The sequence below is a fragment of the Ambystoma mexicanum genome, chromosome 5p (genome assembly GCF_040938575.1).
Source record: "Ambystoma mexicanum isolate Mex_15411 chromosome 5p, UKY_AmexF1_1, whole genome shotgun sequence".
Lineage (NCBI taxonomy): Eukaryota > Metazoa > Chordata > Amphibia > Caudata > Ambystomatidae > Ambystoma > Ambystoma mexicanum.
In genome coordinates, this window is record NC_090930.1 from 463,503,994 (window position 1) to 463,531,202 (window position 27,209).

Below are 27,209 nucleotides of genomic sequence, written 5' to 3' on the forward strand. Positions count from 1 at the left end.
CCTGTCCTGACAGGCTGGAGGAGTAGTAGGGGGTATTGATGGGGTAGCGGGAGACTGCTGGAGCCGCTGCATGACCTGCCCATACGGAAACAAAGGGAATTTGCCCTGCGCAAATGAGGGATAGGCCGTAGGCCACGTACCTGGTTGAGGCGAGTCCCACCTTGACACTCGTTCCTCGCCAAATTCCTCCAAGGGTGTCGGACGGGTGCTGATGTCTGGCACGGTGGCCATTTTGTCGAGCTGCCTGCCACATGCCTGTGTCGTGCTGCTCAGCTCGCTGGGCCCAACCTCCTCCTGGACTCTTGAGATTGGATCACGAGACCTACCCTGGTCCTCGGGCCTAGTCCCGGTAGGTGCGACACCCTCGGCCCGGGGGCCGGAAGAGCCACGTTTAGGCACCCCCTCGGACATATTGCCGGTACTTTGGGCCTGGATCGAAGTTTAACCAAGTCCTTGAGGTCCTCTGTAGGAGACTTCTGGAAGAGCTCCCTCCACCTGGCTAGTCTGTTCTTCAAAGACCTCGATGACAGGGTGTTGCACGCTGTACAAGCTTGCCAACCGTGGTCTGGGCCAAGGCAACGTAGGCAGAGGGCATGGGAGTCTGAAGTTGGAAAGAGCCAGTCCCAGGATGGACACCTGCTGAACCCTGTGGAAGTCGACATGCTCCGGGAGGAGTGTGATGCCGGAGGACGGAGTCCCTGTATGATAAAAGATAAAAAAAGACAGAAAAGTATACTGGCGTGGAATTACATGGCCGAAGCCAAACCCAGGAGCGCTGGTGAATTCAGCCCGTTCCAGTCGACGCAGAAAAGGGGACTGAGGTGTGGCGCTGGAGGGCGGAGTCAGGGCATCGCCATGATCCCAGTGCCGCCCACCTACACGCCTTTAAATTTAAAGGGGGAGAAGGTTTTTTCTGGTGGAAAAGGTTCCGTCTCCCGTCCCTTGGAAGGGATGCCCCATAGATACAGTATGGAGGAAAGGGTAGGGGGTGTGTTAGGGAGAATTCTCCTTCTAGGGCTAATATCCCTCACCTAGTGAGTCCCCCAGCAGCTTTGCTAGATTTCTGGAGTTTCCACCTGGTAAGAGTGTACATCCTTTTTTTCCACTCTTACATGTGTTTTGGCCTATGTGTTTTTACTCATTGTGTGATCTTGGGCACCGGAGCACACCACTCCAGGTGCCCCTGTTCTTGTACGGGTTACACCGCACCCTCAGTGTAGTAACCCAGGGTTGTCTTTAAGACTTCCCTCCGACTCCCTTTCTCTGGGGCTGACTACTGTCCCCCAGAGAAAGGTAAAGTTGCCATTTACTTTACATAGTCATTTTTACCACAGACCCAGTACACCCCATTTTACATGGAGTACTGGAAAGGGCTGAGCCTCGAACATACACCCGCTTGACCAAATAGTCTTTCTTTTGGCTCCGGTTGGGTTTATTCGCCATTTCTTTTTGTTAAAGTCCTTCTTGTGTTTTACTTTGCGTGGCAAACTAGGTTCGCCTTCTTTGTTCACCGTCTTTTGGCGGCTTCTGCAGAGAAGCCCTCCTCAAGGCGCCTGGGTGTCTAGGTGGGCTGAATGTGAGGGAGGGGTGTAGTCACCCCCTGCACAGGGTATCCTAGGAAACTCAAGTCACACTTTGCCATGATTGGCTGAGGTGGTTGTCCCGGCTGGACAACCCCCCTCCTGCGTGATTGACAGCCAGGCTGTGTGAATGTGGGTTTTGCGCATAAAAAGCAGGTCTCTTGGCTAGAAATCAGAGTCGCCTCTGGAACTACAAGGAACCGAAGAGAAGTGGAGAGAACAACGGTTGCTGCAACTACCCCGTCCCGGTGAAGCCCTGCTGCAGTCCTGAGCTATCTACCCTTCGACGACTAAGAGGAGATCCAGACCAGAGTCTTCTTGCCTTGAGCCTGGTGGGGATAACCAGCTCATCTTCAGCCAGAGATCTCTGCCGTGGTCGAAATCGCTGCACACTGCTGTAGTGGTCCGGATAGCCACCTGCCAAGTCTCTCCTGTTTTTAAGGAGCGCACCTTTTATTCGTTGTCGCTGCTGCCGGCTTCATCCCTGTGTGGTGCAGACCCCCTTCAGACGTCCTCCTTCCCAACGAAGCTCCAGGAATCTTAGGTCTGCGGGAAACCAACAGGAAAAACTGCCAGGGAACCAGCTGCATCGTTGAATTAAGGTACTGTGCTCTACTCGAGGAAACTGGGTGAATCCCTTTTCTTCATCTTCAAGGCTCGTCCTCGTCTTCCCTCCTTATAACTTTTGCTTCCGAACATTGACAATATCAAAGTACTTTTGAGCTGCGTTGAATCGTGAACTGTCTAACGGTGTGATCTTCAGCAAAAGGTCTTCGGTGTCACTTAATCCTGGCTCCGACCCTTTTACTTTTGAACTCCTGTTTCTGAGTGTTTCTCGATCCTGTCTGGCTAACCTAAATATTGCCTGTGATTTTTGCCTCCAACTCCCTCGGGGTATCTCAGGTGCTAAGTGTGTTTTTGCCCCGGTAGCATTTCAAGTGAAGGAAACGCGTTTATTGAGTAGACCGAACTGTCAAAAAGTGATCGCAACCGTATCCGCGGTATCGTGTTTTGTTCATAACACCGGTTCATTCAAACACAGGGTACTTACCTTGAGACTTACTGTACAAAGTGAATTGGTTAGTTGTAGTATATTTAACGTGTGCTTTTGTTTAAAGTTTGATACAAGTGTGTTTATAAGTGATGGTTTAAAAATAAATGTACTTATATTTTTACCTGAAACACTGAGTCAGTGTTTGCTTGAGTCACAGTTATTGTGGTCCCTTTGTGTAATCTCTGCTACTGCTCATATACTCTTGAGATAAGCCTGGCCGCTCTGCTACTGCTACCACTATAACTTAGTACAGGCCTGTACCAAAGGTAAAACTTGTATTGCCACCTGTGGTCTTAATTGTGTGTAGTGGTCCCTAAGGGTACTGCACAGGATTCTGCCTAACACTGGTGTACAGCGGTGAGGATTTGGAAGTAGAGTGATGACACTTAGAGTACTGCTGTTACTTGGGTTCAACTAACCACAAGGCTAACACCACCAATTCCATTTAACTGATAAATCATGTCAAGGATGGAAACCTACACTGAAGAGAGTCTTTTACTCTATACTGCTGCGGTTCTTAGAACCATGTGTAGAGATAAGAATTTCTCTGGTAAAGGAAAAAAGTCTGAACTGGTTGCAAAGTTAAATGGGAAAAAGTCCGGAGAGTGGGTCAGAAGGGCCTACCACGCCAGCCAATGTGGAATTTGATGTTTCTGATTCTGAGAGTGTTAATTTAGAAGAAGTAGATGAGTCCTTGCTAGGAAACCCTACAACTCCTTTGCCTGCTCGGAATGTACAACCTCTGTCCACAGGGACCCCCACAGGTCCTACACTTACTCCTGAATTTATTGCACTTGAGAAAATGAGACTTGAATTAGAAGTGAAACGTATTGATGCAAACTACCATGAAACATCAAGAGTTAAGGCTCAGAGAAATGGAGCTGAATCATGAACTAGAAATGAAGAAACTGTCTCTAGAAAATGCTTCTCTCCCAGAGTCTTCTAGATTGTCCAGCCCTAAGAGACCCCGTTTGCCAAAGGAAATGATTGGTATGCATGAGACTAAACTTGATGTTTTGGATTAGTTAGCACTGTTGGAGTACAATCATGGGATTCAAGGTATCTCAGGGAATCAGTTGATTCCTTGGCTTTTCTCTAGGCTTCCCCTTGTTGCAAGTGATGCTGTAATGGAGTTGGGGGAGGAGGATAAGCAGGATTACGAGTGTGTGAAACCTAGCATTAATAGCTAGGTTTGGGAAGACCCCTTCCCGGTATCTTAAGAGGTTTAGACCCCTCAAAAAGCATGATGGTACCCCTTAGGCTACCTGGGTGTGTGACTGTTTGAAAAACTTAGATGGTTGGGTTAAGGGTTACAAAGTGAACACTTATGAAGGTTTGAGGAATCTTGTAACAGGGCTACTCACAAGGATTCTGGGGCAACTCAGAAGGAAGAGGGAAGGCAGTCCAAGACAGACAACAAGGAGAATTCCAATAATTCCAATCCAAAAGAGGGCCACAAACATAACCAGGGTAAGCCACAAGGTAAACCGAATCAGGCTAGTGTACCACCTGGTTCCACACCAGATGGAGGTCAGAGCAAGCCCCCATTCCAGGGAGCATTTGTGAAATGCTTTGTTTGTGGATTGCCTGGCCATGTGAAAGGAGATCCCAAGTGTAAGGGTAAACCTTCAGGGATCAACACTGTCTCCTTAGCCTTCTCCCAGGTGGATGAAGTACCTATGACAAATGGAAACTTTCAGCTACTAGCTGATGAGCCCATGAGAGTCTCAGCTAATGTTTCTTTAGTGTCCTTGGGTCTTTGGGAACAACAGAACTTCTATGTCTATAACTCAATCCCAGATAATACTAAAGAGTATTACAAAGATAGTGTTCTTGTGAATGGTCAGGAGACCCCTGCCATCAGAGACACTGGAGCCAGCATAACTGTGGTTGATGAATGTTTTTTCAAGGTGGAGGATGTTGCTAAGGCACCAAAACACCTAACCAAGTTAGCTGGAGGCCCTGTGCAAATGGTTTCCCAGTTACCAGCTCTCATCCAGTGTAATGAAATGACTGTCAGGATACCTGTAAGTGTGCAAAATAGCGTACCTGGGAGAGTCCTGTTGGGTAATGACCTTAAAACTCTTGGAATTGTGTCTAGTACCCCCAGGCCCCCCAGTAGGATGAAGCAGGAGCTCACAAGGTCTGCAAGGGAGAGAACCTTAAGGGGCTCTCCTGGGGACATGATAGAGGAAGCCATCACCCCAAGTCCACAGGACTTACTTACTGCCATTGCAGGGCAAGAAAAGACCAAAGGGAAACCTAAGTCTGCCAGCAAGAAACCAGCAAGCACTCCTGTGCCCAGGAGGACATCTCCAAGACTGTCCAAAGTCACACCTGTGACTCCCACACCAGCTGAGGCTGAGTGTGAGGTTCAACCCTGTATGGTTAAACTAGATACTGAGGAATCAGATCTAGAAGAGGATCTTACCTTGGTAGGAGATCTTGACCCTGTTGACCATCCTGAGCTGCAGTCGATACTGGCAGAAGGTGGACCCAACAGGGAGGATTTCAGCGAAGGACAGAGTGTCCTACGTTGGAAGGTCTTTGCCAACAGGCAACTTCTCAGCTCAATGGGACTGAGCCTGGGAAGTATAGGTTGCACTGGGAAGATGGCCTCTTCTACAGTGAACCAACTGAGTCAACCCCTGGAGACTACAAAAGACTGGTAGTACCTCTAGTGAACCGACTCCAGTTTCTGCAGTTAGCCCATGAGGTACCTTTGGCTGGTCACCTAAGTTTTAAGAATACCAAGGAAAGGCTCTCTCTGCACTTCTACTGGCCTAAAATGGGTACAGAAGTAGACAAATTCTGCAGAAGCTGCCACACTTGCCAAACCTCTGGCAAGAGTGGGTCCAAGAATGTGGCACCCTTGGTGCCTCTCCCAGTGGTGGGAATTTCTTTTGAGAGGGTGGGTATTGACATTGTTGGTTCTCTTGACCCTCCCACATCTTTAGGCAACAGGTTGATCCTGGTTGTAGTGGACCATGCCACTAGATTTCCTGAAGCCATACCTATGAGGACTGTTACGGCTCTGGCTAAGGCCCTACTTGGTATTTTTACTAGAGTAGGTTTTCCTAAGGAGGTGATATCTGACAGGGGATCAAATTTTATGTCCCACTACATGCAAACCATGTGGAAAACCTGTGGAGTTACCTACACGTTCTCAACTGCCTACCAACCCCAAACCAATGGACTGGTAGAGAGGTTTAACAGAACTATGAAGAGCATGATAGGTGCTTTGGAAGAACTCCTTAGAAGAAAGTGGGACCTTCTACTGCCATGCCTTCTCTTTGCTTATAGAGAGGTCCCTCTGGAGGGCGTAGGATTCAGTCCCTTCGAACTTCTCTATGGCCAACCAGTCATTGGCCCTGATTAAGGGTCCATTGGCCCTGATTAAGGAGGGGTTAGAGCATGCTCCTTCCCCCAAGCCAGTCAGAGTGACTGACCATGTGATAGGACTCCGGAGGAGAATGTCACACATGATGGCAGAGGCAAGTGATAACTTGAGGGCTGGTCAAGCATTGGCAGGACTAGAAGGCTAACATGGTTGAGTTTACTCAAGACCAGCTTGTTCTTGTTATGGACCCCACAAGGCAGAGGGCCTTGCAGGACAAATGGATAGGACCCTTCAAGGTTGTGGGTAAACTTGGAGAGGTGACCTAGCTGGTGGATTTAGGCAACCCTAAGGAGGCTCCCAGAGTCTTTCACACCAACCGTTTAAAGGCTTAGGGTCTCTAGACCGGACATAGGAGCTCTGCTTCTAGCTTCAGCTCAGGAGGAGAAGGAGAGTGAACCTCTGCCTGACCTCAGAGGCTTACCTTTAGATGAGCAAGTGGAAGGAGTTAATCTCTCGTCCAGTCTCACATCTGACCAGCAGGATGAGTGCAAGTTACTGTTGAATCAGTTTGCTTCCCTGTTCTCACTTTCACCAGGCTTGACCCCTTGGGGCCAGCACGACATACACACTGGTGACTGTTTACCTGTCAAAAGCAGAGGCTACCGAATGTCAGACAATATCAGATCCCACATAAGGAATGAGGTCAACAAGATGCTTGAACTCTGGGTTATAGAACCCTCTACTAGCCCATGGTCTAGCCCAGTTGTGCTTGTACCAAAGGCAGGATCCAAGGAGTTGAGATTCTGCATGGACTATAGACCTCTAAATGCAGTCACCACGACTGATGCCCATCCTTTGCTTAGGACAGATGAGCTGGTGGACAAACTTGGTGCAGCCAAGTACCTCAGCACATTTGACCTAACGTCAGGCTATTGGCAAATAGCCCTGACAGACCATGCCAAGGAGAAAACTGCATTCTCCACTCCAGCTGGCCTCTACCAATTCAAGGTGATGCCTTTTGGGTTAAAGAATGCACCTGCTACATTTTAGAGGATGGTCAATCAAGTTCTGAACGGGATGGAGGACATCTGCATGGCATACTTGGATGACATTGCAGTGTTCAGCCCTACATGGAAAAAACATATTTAACACCTAGGTTATGTATTGCAGGCTCTGGAACAGGCCCATCTGACCATAAAGGCAAGCAAATGTCAAATTAGTCAGAGTTCAGTGGTCTACCTTGGACATGACGTAGGAGGAGGTGAAATAAGGCCATTGCCTAGCAAAGTACAAGCTGTACAAAACTGGGCCACCCTGACTACTCAAACCCAAGTAAGAGCCTTCCTAGGTCTTACTGGGTACTATAGGAACTACATAGAGAACTAAGGAACCATAGCTTCTCCCTTGAATGTCATCTTCTCTCCCAAATTTCCTAAGAAGGTCAGGTGGAGTGAGGAGTGCAATCAAGCCTTTGAAGGTCTTAAGAAAGCCCTTTGTCAAGCTCCAGTCCTAAGAGCTCTTGACTACCACTAACCCTTAATTGTACAAACTGATGCTTCTAATGTCGGTATAGGTGCAGTCCTTAGTCAACTGGATGAGAAAGGTAGGGAACACCCCATTTGTTTCATCAGCAGGAAGTTAAAGGATCCTGAAACAAGGTGGGCAACAATAGAAAGAGAATGCTTTGCTATTGTGTGGGCACTGAAGAGGTTTAGACCATATAGATCTACCTTCACCATTCAGACGGACCACCAACCCATGAGATGGCTGATGCAAATGAAAGGGGAAAACCCAAAATTACTCAGATGGTCAATCTGCCTGCAAGGATTTGATTTTTCCATTGAGCACAGAGCAGGAAGTCACCACCAAAATGCTGATGGTCTCTCTAGGATGTTTGTAACTGACTAGAGGTAGGAGGTCCATCCAGGAATGGATTAAATTCTCCTGTCCCTTAGTCTGGGGGGGCGAGTGTTAGGGAGAATTCTCCTTCTAGGGCTAATTTCCCTCACCTAGTGAGTCCCCCAGCAGCTTGGCTGGATTTCTGGACTTTATTTTTCCACCTGGTAAGAGTGTACATCCTTTTTTCCACTCTTACATGTGTTTTGGCCTACGTGTTTTTACTCATTGTGTGATGTTCGGCACTGGAGCACACCACTCCAGGTGCCCCTTTTCTTGTATGGGTTACTCCGCACCCTCAGTGTAGTAACCCAGGGTTGTCTTTAAGACTTCCCTCTGACTCCATTTCGCTGGGGCTGACTACTGTCCCCCAGAGAAAGGCTAGTTGCCATTTACTTTACATAGTCATTTTTACCACAGACCCAGTACACCCCATCTTACATGGAGTACTGGAACGGGCCAATCTATACCCCTTTTCTGTCTGTACCTCCCTGAGCATTGTTTCGCTCTTAACATTTAGACTTGGCTGGTGGCAGTGGTATCTACCCTAACTTTTCTACCGCAATTATATTAGATAAACGTGGTACTGCTCTTGGCTATATTAGCCTCGAACATACACCCGCTTGACCAAAATATCTTTTTTTTGGCTCCGGTTGGGTTTATTCGCCATTTCTTTTTGTTAAAGTCCTTCTTGTGTTTTACTTTGCGCGGCAAACTAGGTTCGCCTTCTTTGTTCACCGTCTTGGCGGGCTTCTGCAGAGAAGCCCTCCTCAAGGCACCTGGGTGTCTAGGTGGGCTGAATGTGAGGGAGGGGTGTAGTCACCCCCTGCACAGGGTATCCTAGGAAACCCAAGTCGCACTTTGCCATGATTGGCTGAGGTGGTTGTCCCGGCTGGACAACTCCCCTGCTGCGTGATTGACAGCCAGGCTGTGTGAATGGGGGTTTTGCGCATAAAAGGCAGGTCTCTTGGGCTAGAAGTCAGAGTCTCCTCTGGAACTACAAGGAACCGAAGAGAAGCAGAGAGAATGACGGCTGCTGCAACTACCCCATCCTGGTGAATCCCTGCTGCAGTCCTGAGCCATCTACCCTTCGACGACTAAGAGGAGATCCAGTCTGGAGTCTTCTTCCCTTGAGCCTGATGGGGATAACAAGATCATCTTCTTCAGCCAGAGATCTCCGCCGTGGTCGAAATCGCTGCACACTGCTGTAGTGGTCCGGATAGCCACCTGCCGAGTCTCTGCTGTTTTTAAGGAGCCCACCTTTTATTCGTTGTCGCTGCTGCCGGCTTCATCCCTGTGTGGTGCAGACCCCTTCAGACGTCGTCCTTCCCAACAAAGCTCCAGGAATCGTGGGTCTGTGGGAAGCCAACAGGAACAACTGCCAGGGCACCAGCTGCATCGTTGAATTAAGGTACTGTGCTCTACTCGAGGAAACTGGGTGAATCCCTTTTCTTCATCTTCAAGGCTCGTCCTCGTCTTCCCTCCACCTTATAACTTTTCTTCCGAAAATGGACCATATCAAAGTACTTTTGGGCTACGTTGAATCGTGAACTGTAACGGTGTGATCTTCAGCAACAGGTCTTCGGTGTCACTTAACCTGGCTCTGACCCTTTGACTTTTGAACTCCTGTTTCGGAGTGTTTCTCGATCCTGTCTGCCTAACCTAAATATTGCTTGTGATTTTTGCCTCCAACTCCCTCTGGGTATCTCAGGTGCTAAGTGTGTTTTTGCCCCAGTAGCATTTCATGTCACGGATAAGCGTTTATTGAGTAGACCGAACTGTCAAAAAGTGATCGCAACCGTATCTGCGGTATCGTGTTTTGTTCATAACACCGGTTCATTCAAACACAGGGTACTTACCTTGAGACATACTGTACAAAGTGAATTGGTTAGTTGTAGTATATTTAACGTGTGGTTTTGTTTAAAGTTTAATAGAAGTGTTGTGTTTATAACTGATGGTTTAAAAATAAATGTACTTCTATTTTTCTACCTGAAACCTTGAGTCAGGGTTTGCTTGAGTCACAGTAATAGTAGTCCTTTGTGTAATCTCTACTACTGCTCATATACTCTTGAGTATATGAGCAGTTGTGGCTGCTCTGCTACTGCTACCACTATAACTTAGTAGTGCAGGCTTGTACCAAAGGTAAAACTTGTATTGCCACCTGTGGTCTTAACTGTGTGTAGTGGTCCCTAAGGGCACTGCACAGGATTCTGCCTAACAGGGCCTAAGAGTAAGAACACGCTTTAGCAACTGCTACAATAATCTTAGTCTATTTCATAGCAGAAAACAAGTGTTACACAATTTAAAACCAATGGAGGAACCAGCACTGCCAAAGCCAATAGGGCTGAGAAGTGGAGCCTTTAGGGAACCAGGATAACCAAAGTTAAGTGGATAGTTCTAGTTCTGATGCAGTTCCACATAGTCAGTAGTTCTTGAATTCCAGGAGCTCAAGAGGAGCCTTCCTGATGGTGCGCAAGCTGCAAAGCCTGAACAAGTCAGTTGAGGTCAACTCTAGATGGGTGAAAACAGCACTTCCCAAGCCAGGAAGCACCGAAAAATGGCACAAAGTAGTCAAACCCCACCCCCACAGTATCTTAAAGATGAAGATTTTCCAGCTGGCTTCCTTCCTGATGCAGTGATGCAGACCCCCGATTCCTGCTCCTTGTGTCATAATCCCTACCCCCAACCCTCATAGGCAGGTCAGTCTTCCCCTTGGAACCAGGTTAAGGTCTCCTATTATGGCCTCAAAGGCCTTGCCATCTTGCCAAAGACTCGCCTGGAGTCAGTCCTGGCGCCTTTGGCGCAAGGCTCATGCTTAATGTGAAGGTAATATGGGGGCCTGGACTTTGTAATGGGCTGGGTCCAACATGGAGGCTCCCACATAGCTCAGTTCCAAGAACTGAGCCATGCGGTCTAGTATTTTGGGTGTGGTCGGGCCTTGGAATACCTGGGGCTATATAAGCCATTCCCAAACAGAGGAACACGTTTGTGTTACTCTGCGGTTATCAGTGTGACGCTCACTGTGTCCAGCTCTGTCTCCCGACTTCCTTATCTGCTGATTCCAGACATTACACACCCTGAAAGAACAAGAACATCATTACTACAGCACTTACCTGCGAGTAGCATCCTGTCTTCGGTCCATCTCTTACCCGGTCCAGAGAACACCAGCATCTAGGCGCTGCATCCATCTCCGGAACACCAGCATCCAGGCGCTGCATCCTCCTCCGTAGCACCGCAACCTGGAAAGGAGAGAAAGAACAGCGTCAGTGAGCATCTAACCATTCATGTTAAGAAATTACAAGACTCTTACCTGATTCGAACGTCTCGTGGTCGACATCCATTCTGGAACATCATAGAGACCTGGAAGCAAGACCAAAGACACAGGTTAGCACAAGAAAGGCAAATTAACGCTGCGCACCACACATTACTTTAGGAATAATGCCGCGCAAAGCGCATTCGCTCACCAATTCATGCTCCACGCCAATCCGCATGGCAACGACAACATAACTTTCCATACCTAGAAGAAAGAAAACAGACATTAGCAAATTAATAAGGAGGAAGAAAGAAGAGACTGAAATATCAAAACTGTGAAGAAGCAACCTATCTTACAAAGTTGGAGTCACAGCAGGACTGGACTCGCACAGGGCTTGCACCAGTGAAGTAACTCGGTTGCAACACGCCCGCTCCATCTATGCGCCCCTGCATTGAGAAGCAGGACGTAGAGCGCATCGTACAAAAAAAATCAAGGTAAGGACATGTCTGAGGGAAGGTCTGGTTTTCAAGGGATGCAGGGGGTTAAGCAGCAAGGAAAAATTAAGTTTGAACCTAGCACTCCTGTATTGCAGGCACAACTCTCTGAAGCATTACCAAGGGAAGAGGTCCGAGAGGGAGAGAAGGTCCAGCCAGGCTGAGTGGAGTCCCCGTGGATACCAGGTTAGCGTTACACCTTGCTGATGGTGACGAAAGGGGGGGCCTTTGGTGGGCTTCTGTGGCAGCACTCAGGAGAGGGACTTGGCAGCAATGGATTCCAATCACTTCAGCTGCTCTTTGCGGTTTTGTCACCTTTTTCTCGGTACCAAGGAGGAACGAATATCCCTGGTTGGATTTTCCTCAGTCACTCAGTCCTGAACTATGGTGAGGGGATGTTTGATGAGGAATTCCAGCTTCTTTAGGACCCCCACGGATGCCTGAGAAGTTTCAGACTAGTCTTTTTGCAGTTCTTTTGAAGACTATTCACTCGATGGTCCATGTACCCCGGGTATTGGGATATTGCAGCCCAGAAAGGTTGCAGAAAGTCAGGTGTTGAGCCAAAATGAAGCATGTCTCGTGGCTAGTGGATCCCACCAGAGGCGTGGGGGGAGAGGGTACAGTTGTGAAAGGCTTCACCGGTGCTTTTGCAGTCCTGGATGTTGCTGCTGGTGCCTCAGCTCGTCCTCTTCGTCAGAGGTCTTGTTCCAGTTGTCGATTCTGCCTGTAGTCCCAAAATCATCGCCTTTTATGTGGAATTTTATTCATTCACAGTTATGCAGCTATCAATCACAAGGGGGGTGGTTGTCCAGGTAGATCTGGTTTCAGCCAAGCATTCCTACAAATAAAGGACAGCAAGGTTTCAGGCTCCTCCCGCACTTCCTGTCTTCCCAGACACACTGGAGCCTGTGCGGGCTTCAGGGCTGATGCCCAACAAAGGCAAAAACACACAAAGGACTCAAATATAGTCTAAACGATAAAGTAAAAGGCTAGAAGGAACTGACAAACGTAAAATGGCAAAAAAAAGAAGACAGGGCCATTTTGGGAAAATGGTCACCCATGGGGTGCTGTACTGCAGCTGATGACTCAGCCTGCTAGTAACCTACACAATAAGTAGTGTTCGGTAAAGATTTGGTGTAGTACCCTTTGGGTGCACACCTCAGCCTCCTGGCAACAGGGACCCAACCTTTGGTACAAGTCTTAACTACACAGGTTGGCAGTGTAGCCTAGCACCCAGGCTTCTCTCAAGAGGGGTCAACGTGAGCAGTAGTGGGGTTACAAAGAAATTCACAGTGACAAGTATTCAAACAAACACTGAAACAAGGTTTCTTGATAAAACAATTAACTTATTTACCAATCATTTAAACAAGCCTTCTTCAGAAGGAACAATATAAAAGCAACACTCAAAAACACTTCAGAAATACACTCTTTGGTTTCTCAGAATCAGTAAAGACCCATTGGGGATGGCACACAAACTGTTCCTACGCCCTCAGGTGACTTAGATTACTAAGACACTGTGGACATTAATACATTACTGTACATTCAGAGTAGACAGTCAAAGAAAAGGGTAATTAGAACAAATAAGAGATCACAAATATCCTTTAAGCAGGCAAATACTTTTGGACCCCCCCCCCCCAATGTAGAATAAGTAACCCCTTCCTGGAAGGATAGCTGTAACACAATAACAGAGGAGAGAAGAGTCATTCAGGGATTTAGGCTGAGCCAATGTCAATGGGCAAAAGTCTACGTGGATTGAAGCACTTCTTGAAGGTGACTAAAAGTCTTTGCACAATGTTTTTAGAAGTCTTTAGTGAAAAAGAAGAATCAAATGTAGGGCCGCAAGCCATGGGACATGTGAAGTAAAAGAGCAAGCAAATCTACAGTGAGAGGCAAGTTCTCTCAGACTTTACAGTACCTTTAGATTTGAAGAAAAGATGCAGCTGATGACCTCTGTTCCTGTGCAGCTCTGCAGATCCTGTTTTTCCTGGGCCTCAGTCGTGGGGACAAGAGGGAGTACTTCTGGGGACTCCTGCACCACAACGGAATGGTCACCGACCACAACCAGCAAACTTTCAAACAAGTGGCACTTCGGTGTTTCAGCTCCTCACAACTACTCACGACTTGACAGCCAGGAACCGGCAACCCCACGGTTCCTGGCTGTCAAGATGGGCTTTCCTTGCTTCTGGGGTTCCGCACTCTGTTGAGGGGGCTCCGGCTCAGTCAGTCTTGCTTCCTGGGAGTCGGAGAATCTTCCTGGAGCTCTTGGCCAACTTAAAAGCAACGCACACAAACTTGTGATCCTCTCCCTGGTTATTCAGTTCCTGCAGCGACTGCAAAGGAAATTCAACCAGCTTAGAGAAGGATGTCCAGGTGGCTTACTTTGGAGTTCATTGGTCCCACCAACTCAATGGGAGAAGTAGTCTTTGCAGGGCTTCTCTGTCGATACAAATTTTGAGTTTCAGCACAGCAGCAGGGCTTCACCAGGCAAACCAACGGTCCAGGAGTTGCAGCAGGCATCCTCAAGTTGTTCTTCGAATTCCTTCGTCCACAGGTTGACTCAGCTTTCCAAGCCAAAAGCCTTGCCTTTTATGAAGCTCGCGCCTATTCATTCCAGCCTAGCTGTCAGTCACCCAGCAGGGTGGCTGTCCTTGCCGGACAGCCAGCTGGCCAATCACCTAGGAGTGCATTCTTGTCTCCTAGGAGACTAACCACAGGGAGTTTCGGGCACCTCCCTCACTTCCTGCCCCCACTAGACACTCTGGATCCAGGTTTGGCGCAGTAAATCTCAAGGACCACCAAAACACAAAATGTTGACCGAAAAAAAGAAGACCGGGACCATTTTGTCAAAAATGGCACCCATGGGTGCTTTACTGTGGCTGCGAACGCAGCCCGTGTTAAAAACACAACACGGCAGTAAAAAGTAACCACTGCCACCAGCCATTAATTGTGTAAAGGGTAACAATGTTACATGAGAAGCTAGACAAAGGGGCTACTAAGTAACCCCTCCAGCACCCTATTGTAAGATAGTGTGTGCTGGGTCTAGAAAGTTACAATGTAAAGTAAAGTCAATTTCACCTTACTGCTCTTGGAAACAGTAGTTGATCCAAGAGTAAGGTATTTAAACCTTGGGAAATCTAAAAGCCTTCCCTGTGTCACTGCACTGAAGGTGCTGTGTGACCCAATGTAAAAGGATGCCTATGGAATTAGTCAGACTCCCAAAACACAGAGTTCGAATCACAGAAAACATAAGTGGGAAAAACGTTTCACTCTCTCCAGGTTCAAAATTAAAAAGTGCTAGAGTCCAGCAAAGGTGCTGGGGGTCTCCAAGGTAGAGCGGAATTAGCACATTTCTGAGAATTCTCCCTAACAAGTAGTAAAAAGGAACCACTGCCACAAGCCATTTAAGTCGGTGTAACAAAACGTTACATGAGAAATGGAATAAGGAGTTACTAGGTAACCCCTCCAGCACTCCACATAGGGTGGTGTGTGCTGGACCCACAACAGATAAGGTAATTAAGATGAAAGTCATCCTACTATTCTTGGGAACTATAGGTATTTAAACCTTAAGAGAAGTCCAAAGGACTTCTCAGTGGCACTGCACAGAGGGTGCTGTTTGTCACCAAGCAAAAAGCAGATGCCTATGGAGTTTACCAGACTCCTTCAAACAGTACAATCAGCAAAATCCTAGTCAGAGAAAATATAGGAGTGAGTGGTAGAAAGTCCCACTCACTCAGGAGTTGAAAAATTAAAAAGTCCAGCAGAAGAGCTAGGGGTCTCCAAAATTACAAGAAATAAGCACAGATCTGAAAATTCTCCCTAACATGTGTCTCTTGCAGTAAGTGGAGAGTCGCAAATCACTGCAGAAAATTTGGACCATGTATGGACACCTTCAACTAGACCCGTTTTGTTATACCGGACTTCGCTTCTGCCTGACACCAATATCCGATACTTATGAGTTTCCGACCGCGGTAACCTGACCCTAACGTAACCCGACGGCTCTGCCTCACGTTCGGATAGACTGCTGCCCGCTCAGTGTACTTACCCGGCCTGCATATCGGACTGCTCCGCCTCACGTTTGGATCTACTGCTGCCCGCTCCACTCCGACTTTGTCTACGTCCTCTGATGTTGTTCTTCAATTCTGCTTTTTGGTCTGTACGCACCTTGACGACCACCTTCGCCCTCCCGATTCCTGCACCGCGCTGCACAGCAGCCACCTCCTGGGACTTCCTCGGCGCGACACCATTCCCCTCATGCACGGACTAGAGAAGTTTGCTGAAGGTGCACTTACTCGAACTCTCGGGCGTCCTCGTGCTGTTGGGCTAGCTCCACTGTTGCTACGTTTTTGGATTATTGGACATTCCAGGACACCCCGCTGCTCTGGTTGCCATATCCATGATAAGAACTCCTCCTCTTTCCACCTACAGTACTTCTCCTTGCCACTCCACTTTCTTAATTGGGCGTTCTGTGATTACAGGTACATCTAACCCACTGGAAGGTACAAGAGGACGCTGTTGCACAATAACCACGTCCACTACTGCCACCACCTTCCTATATAAGGGATCCTCTTCTTGTTGAGAAGTTATTCTTGCTTGGTCCTTTTGGTTATACTTGTGGTACTTTAGACCTGTGTTATTAATCGCAGTGTTTCCTTATTTACAGCCGGCAGTGTCATGGTGGGTGTACCCAGTCTTCTGACTAATAGATCCCTCCGATTGTCAGTATCGCACAACAGAGGGGAACATTGGGAGGAAGAACTCATCTTTAACTCAAGTACTTCTGCCCTATCCATATCCTGACGGCTCTTGAATACTCCAACCACGCTGACAGGCAGCATAGGTGGTGAGTCCTAACACCGTAAATCGGGTCAGGCTAAGTCAGGCACTCTACACTAAGTGCATACACCTGATACCAGTTGGCTCTCCACAACAATAAAAGGCAACACTTAAAGACATACTCCGAGCAGGCGGAACACTAGCACGAGCAGAACATCAGGGACAAAGGCACACCTACTGGAGCAGAGCAACAGATCAAGGGACGAGAGAAGCAGGCCAAAAACCCCAAGGGATCCCTACTGGTGGTTGTTGCCAGAAACAGACCGCAAAAGACACATGGAGAAGGCCAGACCCCACAGGTGAAGATTGGATTGTGTTTCAAGGACGCTAGCAACCCTTCCGGATGAATGGCAGAGTTGGGGAGGCGAGGCCAAGCCTGTGGTACTAACCTGGACTTGTGAATTGGAAATAGCAAAACAAGAAAGAAGCGCACACAGCCGGTGAGTTGGCAAGCAACCTGAGAGACCAGTGTGTGTTAAAGCGAATGAAGCAGCAACGTTATTCCAAAAGTGAAGGCTGCACGCGTGTGGATGAAACGCGAAGAAAGGCAGACCTGTGAATGAACTTTGAAGTAAAAGGCAGCTGTGAGATCAGTGATACTAAGTAACGGAGTGGTCCGGTGAAAGGAAGGAGCCCATTCGAAAATGTCTGTGAAAGGTACATTGTTTTAAGCAATAAAGCTAAAAAAACTGCAAAAGTGAATTAAGCAAGAGTAAACGTGAACTTTTCGAAGTGTCGAAGTAGTCCTGCGGTGGTCAAAGAGAGCCATGCACAATAAAAAGTCTATGACATCCAAATGGTGTCCTAGCCCGACTGAGGGAAACCCAAAGTACAAATAGCTTGAGGAAGGGAGCCCCCCGGCAAGTTTATGTTGAACTGCGACATGCGGTCTGAGCAAGTCAGAGGGGGACCTATGTGAACTGTGAGCTGCAAAGTATGACACCGGCAGAGGTAGACCTTTGTGAACTTTACGTCTGTATACAATTTTGAAAGTCAAGAAAGAGACTTTAACGTGGAAGGCCAGGCGGGCCTCAATCCATGGTTTGGAACTACTTGGGAGTGTTAGAAACCTAGCCAAAGTGTATCATTCTGCCTACAAGGACAGCCTTACCCCGTGAGGTTTAACATGAGGAGAGCTGGTTCAAGTACCTTTATTCTTTTAAACACTGATTTTTCCATTGCATACATTTCTCCTTTTTGTACAAGAGATAGGGCAGGCATTAGGTTTTGTTATCATAGGCCATTGTGATTTGACAGATTCCACTAAGACTGTTATCGTTTGATGGTCGAGACTACTCCCATCTTAGTTATAGGACAAAATAGGAATTTCTCCGAACCCAACATTTTCAATAAAGGTTTTACAAATTGTATCCATTGTGTCAGTGACATGCTCCTGATACCATACCTTCCCTACAATCGTCATAGGGGCTCTCAATTGATGTGCCTGATGCTTGATTATTCCAACAGCCAATAACTTGTTATATGATGGAATGACTGCAGAATGTGGCAGATGGACTAGTCTCGCCTATTCCACGAAGAGAGCATACTTTTCCTTCAATGCCTCCCCCCTCTAGATCACTGGAAGCTAATCTAGTTCCATCTTTGCATCAATTGCTCATTCTGCAGATAAGTCCATATTCCTAGGCCCTCATTCATCAATCGAAGTGTGCGCCGCTGACTCGCCTGTGTCTTCAGTTCTGCCTACAAATGGCTTCAGCATATCCTGTGTTCAAAAGCCTTGTATGGGATTAGAGGCATCTTTGTACAGGCCGCTAGCTAGAGGAACTGTTTAACACACCACAACTTGCCACACTGGCGATGGCCAAGGAAGCTGCCATTGCTGGTTATCCCATGCAGAAGGGTGCCCATACAAAGCAGATTTGGCCTGGGCTTGTGGTTCACCTCTCTTGAAATCGGACAGTCTAGTTAAATGCTCGGGAATGCTTCTTCAGTATAAAATGGTAGGCCTACAAATTCCCAGACATAGGCAAATCATTTTTTGTTTAATATTCTCCAAATATCTTTGCTTGACATTCTTAATTGTACACAATGTTTAGTTACCAGTGTGTCAACTGGGATATGGCAATGTGGAAACAACTTTCTTTTACATTTGTCAAATTATTTTTCCTCAGTGATTCGGCTCTTCAGTAATCAAAACAGTGCATTAGTGAAAAGTAAAATGAGTCAGGAGGAAGCATACAGGCAGAGTAGTTCAACCACAGTTAACTAACCAGTGTTTACAAAAATTCACACATACCTATACAGGTGGTTGACATTTGGATTCACCCCAAGTGAGTTCATCCAGTTGCGGAAAGTTCTCTCCTCTCGCGACTCTCCTGTATGGGGAAAAAGGAGGTGAATAAAATAAAATGTTTGTTTCAATCAAAACACACTGCTGCATGCCAGAATTTAGGGAAGTACTCAATCCACAAAACAACAATCTCAGCTTTTATTCTTAAGTGAAAAAAATTCAGCTGCTTCAATTGAATTGTGAAAAAAGCACAAGTTAGGAAAATACAAATAAAACATTTGTCTTCTAATAAAAAATTGACAAGGGCATTGTGCGGCTCCTGGTCACTGGAATAGCTTATGTCAACGAAGGACCACTCGATAATGAGACCACGGAGAAGACTGAAATCAGCAATTCTCTCCTTTAGCAGCATCAATGGCCTCCATTGTGCACACTAAATACAGGCCAGCAGAATATTCAATTTTATCACCCCAGCTGTGCAACACTTGCTTTAGAAACTGCTATAGTGGATAGTTGCCCCACTTGCAAAGAAAGCCTCCTTGGGCTGAATCTGCAGTCGGCCACCCTATTTCTCAGTCAACTTTTCCTGCAAAACTGTTCTAGGCTTCCGAGAAGGCACATCGGCATCAAGTTACAAAGGAAGAGGTATATTTGGACAATAGTCCGGTTTGCAACATAGTTGCAGCAGTCCATCAGTGATGGTGCCTCTGCTAAGTGACATGGGGAGCAAAGTGCCGTTTATCAATTTCCCTGCAGTTTTTGACACCATTGATCAGGCCATCAACCACTGCCACCTTTGGTGAGCTGGACCAAATGTTAAGGCCGGCCAACAGCTCAAGTTGTTTTACACTGGTCGGAACAAGAAAAATCGAACTTCAAACATGAAGCAGCACCTTCTTTGATGAAGTATACAGTCTTCTGCTTTATTCTGTAACTCAGAGACAGTATCCAACTACTCTAGAAGAAGGAATAGGTTACTTACCAGTAATTGGTATCATTCATAGATTCACATGCTGCTGGAGCATTACCAGTCATCAGGCTGGTAATCCTTTAACAGTAAAGCAGTTTATATTTTTAAAACTACTGCCCCTATAGTGCTCTATTAAAGTCATTGTGGGCCATATTGCCCCATAGCGAATTGGGCGGTCCATTGGGTCCACCCCAGGAGGCCAGCTTCAGATTTTGGAAAGCGCACGTAGCAATATGAGCCAGGAAGAGCCACTAGAGGGGTAAGCGGGAGGGTCACATGTGAATCTATGAAAGATAATGGTGAAGAACAGGAGTTGCAGGTAAGTAACTTATTCCTTCTCCAGCATTGGACTTTTCATAAATTCACATAAGGTTTGAACATTCCGCATAGTCAGGCTGGGAATCCTTGGTATTAGTAAAGCAGTTTACATTTAAATTGTATGAACTGCTATCACTTGGTGTTCTTTTAGAGTCATTTTGGGTCATATTGCCCCACAGCCAATTAACAGGTCCCCCTTAGAACCACACCCAGAGGCCATCTTCCAATTTTGGCAATTGAAAATGGCAATGAGCCATAGAGGGGTCCGGCGGGAGAGTCGCATGTGAATATGACGGACTCCAATGCTGGAGAACAAGAATGTCAATTAACTTCCTTTTCCATATCTTTCAAAGATTCAAATGCAATTTATAAGGCTTACAAATCAGTAGACATACAATACCAACAACGGGCAGAGGTAAAGCTTACCTGAAGGAAATACTCACCTCAGAAAACACTTGCCTCACCCAAACAGGGAAATCCCCGTCAGCGTAATAAAACCCTGTGGAGGCATGCATCAAACTCCAAGTGGCAGCCCTGCAAATGTCCATTAGTGGAACACAGGAGAAGAAAGCTGTCATAGCAGCAACAGCCCTTGTAGAATGGGCCCCGGGCCTGCCAGGAAGAGGCTGTTAGTTAGCTGAGGACAGTGTAAAATTCAGGTGGACAGCCACTGTGCAATGGATTAATTTGAAAGAGTGGAGGGTCTGTGTTGGCTCTAGGAATGGAACCTGCCCGTGCTGAGCACCACTTATGGGTTGGAGGGTTGTTCTGGTGTCGCAAGATCACAGGAGTGGTTTGGGGTTTAGCCTGGACCCCAATTTGGTGCGTAGGAGAAGTGGGTTTGCTCCTGGTTATCTTGCTTCGATTTTCGGGATAAATAATCCTTCTAACACGGTAGTTAGTGCGATACAGGTTCACTTTTATTAATGGTATTTTGAGCGATTCTACTTAATACAATGGTTAGTGTATAGAACACTGTTCCGGCATTTGTGCCCTAGTTCGGTCAGCCGACACGTGTTTCAACCCAAAGGGTCTTTCTCAAGGCTGAACAATATTCAAAGGTGCAAGGTGATGTGTGATCAGAAACATTTTGTGACAAGCATGTTTAATTAGATTCATTAAACGTGGTGGGTGATGTGAGGTGGTGGTTACAGATTACAAGCATTACATGATTGTACATTTCATTCAAAGTCGGATTATTAACACAGTGGAAAGAAGAAAATGAAAAGGGGGAGAGATAAAGAGAGGTTAGCAAGAGGGGTGGGAAAGGTTGATTGGTAGGAAAAGATATTGGAGAGGAGAGTGGTCCTCTTACCAGGTAAGTCATGCTGCGATCCCCAGGTGGGGTCCTTGTTGTGTTATTAGTGGCTGTCCTTAAGGCAGTCTGGCTCCTGTTGGGCTCTGAAAATGATTCATAGGGAAATAATCCGTTTGATAAAGAAGGTGGATGGCTTTGAAATTTAAGTTTGGAGAGCATAGTGAGAGCCCTTAGCAGACTCCCGTGTCGTTAAGGCTGATAAGTAGCTGGAAGTGATAATCGGATGTGCCCAAAATGGCGTTCCCTGTTGGAATGGGCGTGTAGTCCGTGCGTTTTGAGGCAGGCTAAGCCCTCCCTTGTTGTGGCGAGCTGGGGCGGGGGATAAGAAGGGGCGTTAATGCTTACCTGTGTACCAGTAATACCCGTGTTGGGTTGCTCCCTGCGGCTTCAGTGGGGAATGAGTGCCGCCATGATTATGTACTCGCGCATGCGCCAACCAGTCGAGGTTTGACTGGCGGCGCATGTGTGAGTGTGTAGTGTCCCTGCGGATGCTATCGCGCGTGCGCGACAAGGTAGTGTTCTTTGGAAGCAATTGCGCATGCACGAGTACGAAAATGCAATACCAGCGTGTGCACGAACCGGTGTTAATCTGAAAGTGCCGTCGCCCGGTGGAATAGGGGGGTGCCAATTGAGACAGGGTGCCCTGCGAGAGCAATTGGGGTGGGGATCAACCTGAGGGGGTCAGGAAACTTATTTACTGGTTGCTGGACTGAGGGAATTCCTCATTATGTATGTAAGTGCGCCTCTTGTGGGTGACAGAGGGTGACAGAGGTTACACTGGCTTGAATTGCCCATGTGGGGCCAAGAGTGGTTGATTGCTCCCAATTGAGGGAGTAAGGTGAGGTATGGTTGTGGGTAACTGGAGTCCATGCTCTTTCTGGGAGCATGGTTTGGATGTGTTGGGGGATGCCCAGATGGATGGTCGATAGCGGTCTGTCTTGCAGTGGAAAGGGACGTGTCAAGGTGGTGAACCATCTTGAGTTGATGGGAACAAGGTGGTACTTCAGTTGGGGTGAGGAGCCTGTGGTGGCTCTGGTCCGGTCCTCGGTGGCTAAGGAAGGGGGTCCATCGCGAGGTGTGACATAGGCATCTAGCCTACCGGATGGTCCGTCGTGGCTTTGAAAAAATATATTGATGTCAGAAAAGTCTGTTCGTATTCGTTGTTAGGGCCAAGGCCTGGTCCATTTCAGGGCGGCGTAATGCCCATTGGAGTATGTCAGAGTGGGGGCAGAAAACGTGGATTGAGAGGGTTACAGAAAGACATTGAGGTCGTGATCTTTGTTTAAACCATTTTTAACACATCTGAAGTGGCAGATTAGTCGCGCTTCTTCTTGTCTGAGTTTCTGGATTCTGTCGCCTCCTCTCGGGCCCAGCCGGACGATTTTCAGTCCGATGAACCTCATCTCGCTCTTCTTGTCCATTTGGTGGTTCTTCTGCCAGTGATTGGCCAGTGGTAGTTTTGGATCTTGTGAATGTATGCTGTTCATATGTTCCCTTACCCTGATGCGAGTTTCTCGGATGGTGCTGCCAATGTATATTTTGTTGCATACGCAAATCAGAGCATAGATCACAAATTTACTTCTACAGTTAATGTGCTCCGTGATTTTGAATATTGGGCAACCTGCGAATTTGGCAAATTTGGTTTGAGTCGCATACTTACACATTGAGCAAGTTCTGCATTTAGTGAAGCGATAAGTGTTTGCTTGCTGAGCCAGTCCTGTGCCGTGATGTGTTTATCCGAGAGAAAGGAAGGGCTTAGTAGGTTCCTTAGAGTTGGTGCTCTGCTGAATGACATGCTCGGATATGTTTCTAATTGAGGTTTAATATGTTCATCCATACGGAGTAGTTCCCAGTGCTTGGTCGGGATTTTTTGGAGGGCATGACTGTCTTGGTTGTATCTTGTAACAAATCTAATCTTGGGGTTGCACTCTTGTCTTCTGGGTTTGGGTGAAAGCAGTGTAGATCTTTCAATGTGCATAGCTTGTTCTCTTGCTGGTGTCAGGCTTTCGGCGGAGTAGCCTCGACATCTGAATCTGCGGTCCAGTAGGTCGCATTCTTCTGTGAAGGATTTGTCTGTGTTGCAGTTCCTTCTCGCCCGGATGTATTCTCCTTTTGGGATATTTCGTATGACACTTTTCCTGTGGCAACTTTGTGCATGCAGGGTTGAGTTCACTTCCGTTGGTTTACGGAAGGTTCTGGTTGTAATTTTGTTGTCTTCTATCATAATCTTGAGATCCAAAAAGTCTATTTGTTCAGAGCTGATGTGGCTAGTTAGTTCAATGCCATAGTTGTTAGCATTCAGGTAATCCATGTATTGGTTTAGTTCATCTTCAGTCCCTTTCCATATCAGGATTATGTCATCTATGAAGCGTGCCCAGTTGACAATAAGGCTGGTGTACTTTATTTCCTTCATTGCATGCTCTTGTTCGTAGGCATGCATGAAGCAGTTGGCTAGTACTGGAGCATAGCTGGCTCCCATAGCGATCCCCTTTGTTTGCTTGTAGTATTCACCATTGAAAATGAATATGTTGTTGGTGAGTGAGAATTTCAGGAAGGATTTGGTCATTTCCACTTGATCAAGGTGAGACGCTGACTCGTATTTGAGGAGGTACCCCATACTTGATATGGCAAGTTCATGGTTAATTGATGTGTACAAGGCCTTGACATCAAGGGTGGCCATTATGAAGTTTGGTTCCCATTTGATTCTGGAAAGTATTTCCAAGGTGTGCATGGTATCCCTGAGATAGGTAGGGATCTTGGTGATAAGTGGCTGTATCACATTGTTAATGTATCTTGCTAGTGTTTCAGTGATTCCACCAATTCCACTCATAATCGGTCTTCCTTCTGGAATGGTGTCAAAGGTTTTGTGGATTTTCGGCAGGAAGTATAGGGTTGGCATAACTGGGTGATCCGTTCTAAGGTAGTCATATTCCTCGTCTGTAATGAGTCCTGTCGCTTGGTATTTAGTCAGGAGTTCTTGGTGTTCTTTGAGAATCCTGGCTTGAGGATTATTGTCCAGTTTCTCGTAGTTGCCCGGTGTTGCAAGATGGTTCAGGGCCATTTTGATGTAGTCTGTTTTTTCCAAATTTAATCCACAACTCTTTGCGGAGAACTACATAGACACCTTTCATCAAGCTGTGACCAATGACCTTCATAAATTGGAAGATCAACATACCAGAAGTACTAATGATAAAGACAATCTAACAAAGGAGGAACAAACCATACTCAAGAGTCTTTGAGAAGAAACTAATATCGTGATCAAGGAAGCCGATAAAGGTGGCAACATAGTTATAATGGAAAAAACAGACTACATCAAAATGGCCCTGAACCATCTTGAAACACCGGGCAACTACGAGAAACTGGACAATAATCCTCAAGCCAGGATTCTCAAAGAACACCAAGAACTCCTGACTAAATACCAAGCGACAGGACTCATTACAGACGAGGAATATGACTACCTTAGAACGGATCACCCAGTTATGCCAACCCTATACTTCCTGCCGAAAATCCACAAAACCTTTGACACCATTCCAGAAGGAAGACCGATTATGAGTGAAATTGGTGGGATCACTGAAACACTAGCAAGATACATTAACAATGTGATACAGCCACTTATCACCAATATCCCGACCTATCTCAGGGATACCATGCACACCTTGGAAATACTTTCCAGAATCAAATGGGAACCAAACTTCATAATGGCCACCCTTGATGTCAAGGCCTTGTACACATCAATTAACCATGAACTTGCCATATCAAGTATGGGGTACCTCCTCAAATACGAGTCAGCGTCACACCTTGATCAAGTGGAAATGACCAAATCCTTCCTGAAATTCTCACTCACCAACAACATATTCATTTTCAATGGTGAATACTACAAGCAAACAAAGGGGATTGCTATAGGAGCCAGCTATGCTCCAGCACTAGCCAACTGCTTCATGCATGCCTACGAACAAGAGCATGCAATGAAGGAAATAAAGTACACCAGCCTTATTGTCAACTGGGCACGCTTCATAGATGACATCATCCTGATATGGAAAGGGACTGAAGATGAACTAAACCAATACATGGATTACCTGAATGCTAACAACTATGGCAATGAACTAACTAGCCACATCAGCTCTGAACAAATAGACTTTTTGGATCTCAAGATTATGATGGAAGACAACAAAATTACAACCAGAACCTTCCGTAAACCAAACGAAGTGAACTCAACCCTGCATGCACAAAGTTGCCACAGGAAAAGTGTCATACGAAATATCCCAAAAGGAGATTACATCCGGGCGAGAAGGAACTGCAACACAGACAAATCCTTCACAGAAGAATGCGACCTACTGGACCGCAGATTCAGATGTCGAGGCTACTCCGCCGAAAGCCTGACACCAGCAAGAGAACAAGCTATGCACATTGAAAGATCTGCACTGCTTTCACCCAAACCCAGAAGACAAGAGTGCAACCCCAAGATTAGATTTGTTACAAGATACAACCAAGACAGTCATGCCCTCCAAAAAATCCTGACCAAGCACTGGGAACTACTCCGTATGGATGAACATATTAAACCTCAATTAGAAACATATCCGAGCATGCCATTCAGCAGAGCACCAACTCTAAGGAACCTACTAAGCCCTTCCTTTCTCTCCGACAAACACATCACGGCACAGGACTGGCTCAGCAAGCAAACACTTATCGGCTTCACTAAATGCGGAACTTGCTCAATGTGTAAGTATGCGACTCGAACCAAATTTGCCAAATTCACAGGTTGCCCAATATTCAAAATCACGGAGCACATTAACTGTAGAAGTAAATTTGTGATCTATGCTCCGATTTGCGTATGCAACAAAATATACATTGGCAGCACCATCCGAGAAACTCGCATCAGGATAAGGGAACATATGAACAGCATACATTCACAAGATCCAAAACTGCCACTGGCCAATCACTGGCAGAAGAACCACCAAATGGACAACAAGAGCGAGATAAGGTTCATCGGACTGAAAATCGTCCGACTGGGCCCGAGAGGAGGCGACAGAATCCAGAAACTCAGACAAGAAGAAGCGCGACTAATCTGCCACTTCAGATGTGTTAAACATGGTTTAAACAAAGATCACGACCTCAATGTCTTTCTGTAACCCTCTCAATCCACGTTTTCCGCCCCCACTCTGACATACTCCAATGGGCATTACGCCGCCCTGAAATGGACCAGGCCTTGGCCCTAACAACGAATACGAACAGACTTTTCTGACATCAATATATTTTTTCAAAGCCACGACGGACCATCCGGTAGGCTAGATGCCTATGTCACACCTCGCGATGGACCCCCTTCCTTATCCACCGAGGACCGGACCAGAGCCACCACAGGCTCCTCACCCCAACTGGAGTACCACCTTGTTCCCATCAACTCAAGATGGTTCACCACCTTGACACGTCCCTTTCCACTGCAAGACAGACCGCTATCGACCATCCATCTGGGCATCCCCCAACACATCCAAACCAGGCTCCCAGAAAGAGCATGGACTCCATTTACCCACAACCATACCTCACCTTACTCCCTCAATTGGGAGCAATCAACCACTCTTGGCCCCACATGGGCAATTCAAGCCAGTGTAACCTCTGTCACCCACAAGAGGCGCACTTACATACATAATGAGGAATTCCCTCAGTCCAGCAACCAGTAAATAAGTTTCCTGACCCCCTCAGGTTGATCCCCACCCCAATTGTTCTCACAGGGCACCCTGTCTCAATTGGCACCCCCCTATTCCACCGGGCGACGGCACGTTCAGATTAACACCGGTTCGTGCACACGCTGGTATTGCATTTTCGCACTCGTGCATGCGCGATTGCTTCCAAAGAACACTACCTTGTCGCGCACGCGTGATAGCATCCGCAGGGACACTACACACTC

At 46.9% G+C, this 27,209-nt stretch overlaps 1 protein-coding gene across 6 annotated transcripts in view; it reads right to left on the reverse strand.

The window, feature by feature from the left end:
* The window catches only part of PLS3 (plastin 3), a 612,346-nt gene that overhangs the window by 166,630 nt on the left and 418,507 nt on the right, over positions 1-27,209 (reverse strand). For all 6 annotated transcript variants that reach the window (XM_069612872.1, XM_069612869.1, XM_069612870.1 and 3 more), the window contains one exon: positions 18,708-18,786. In XM_069612872.1, coding sequence (XP_069468973.1) covers positions 18,708-18,786 — 79 coding nt within the window. The remainder of the gene's footprint in view (positions 1-18,707; positions 18,787-27,209) is intronic.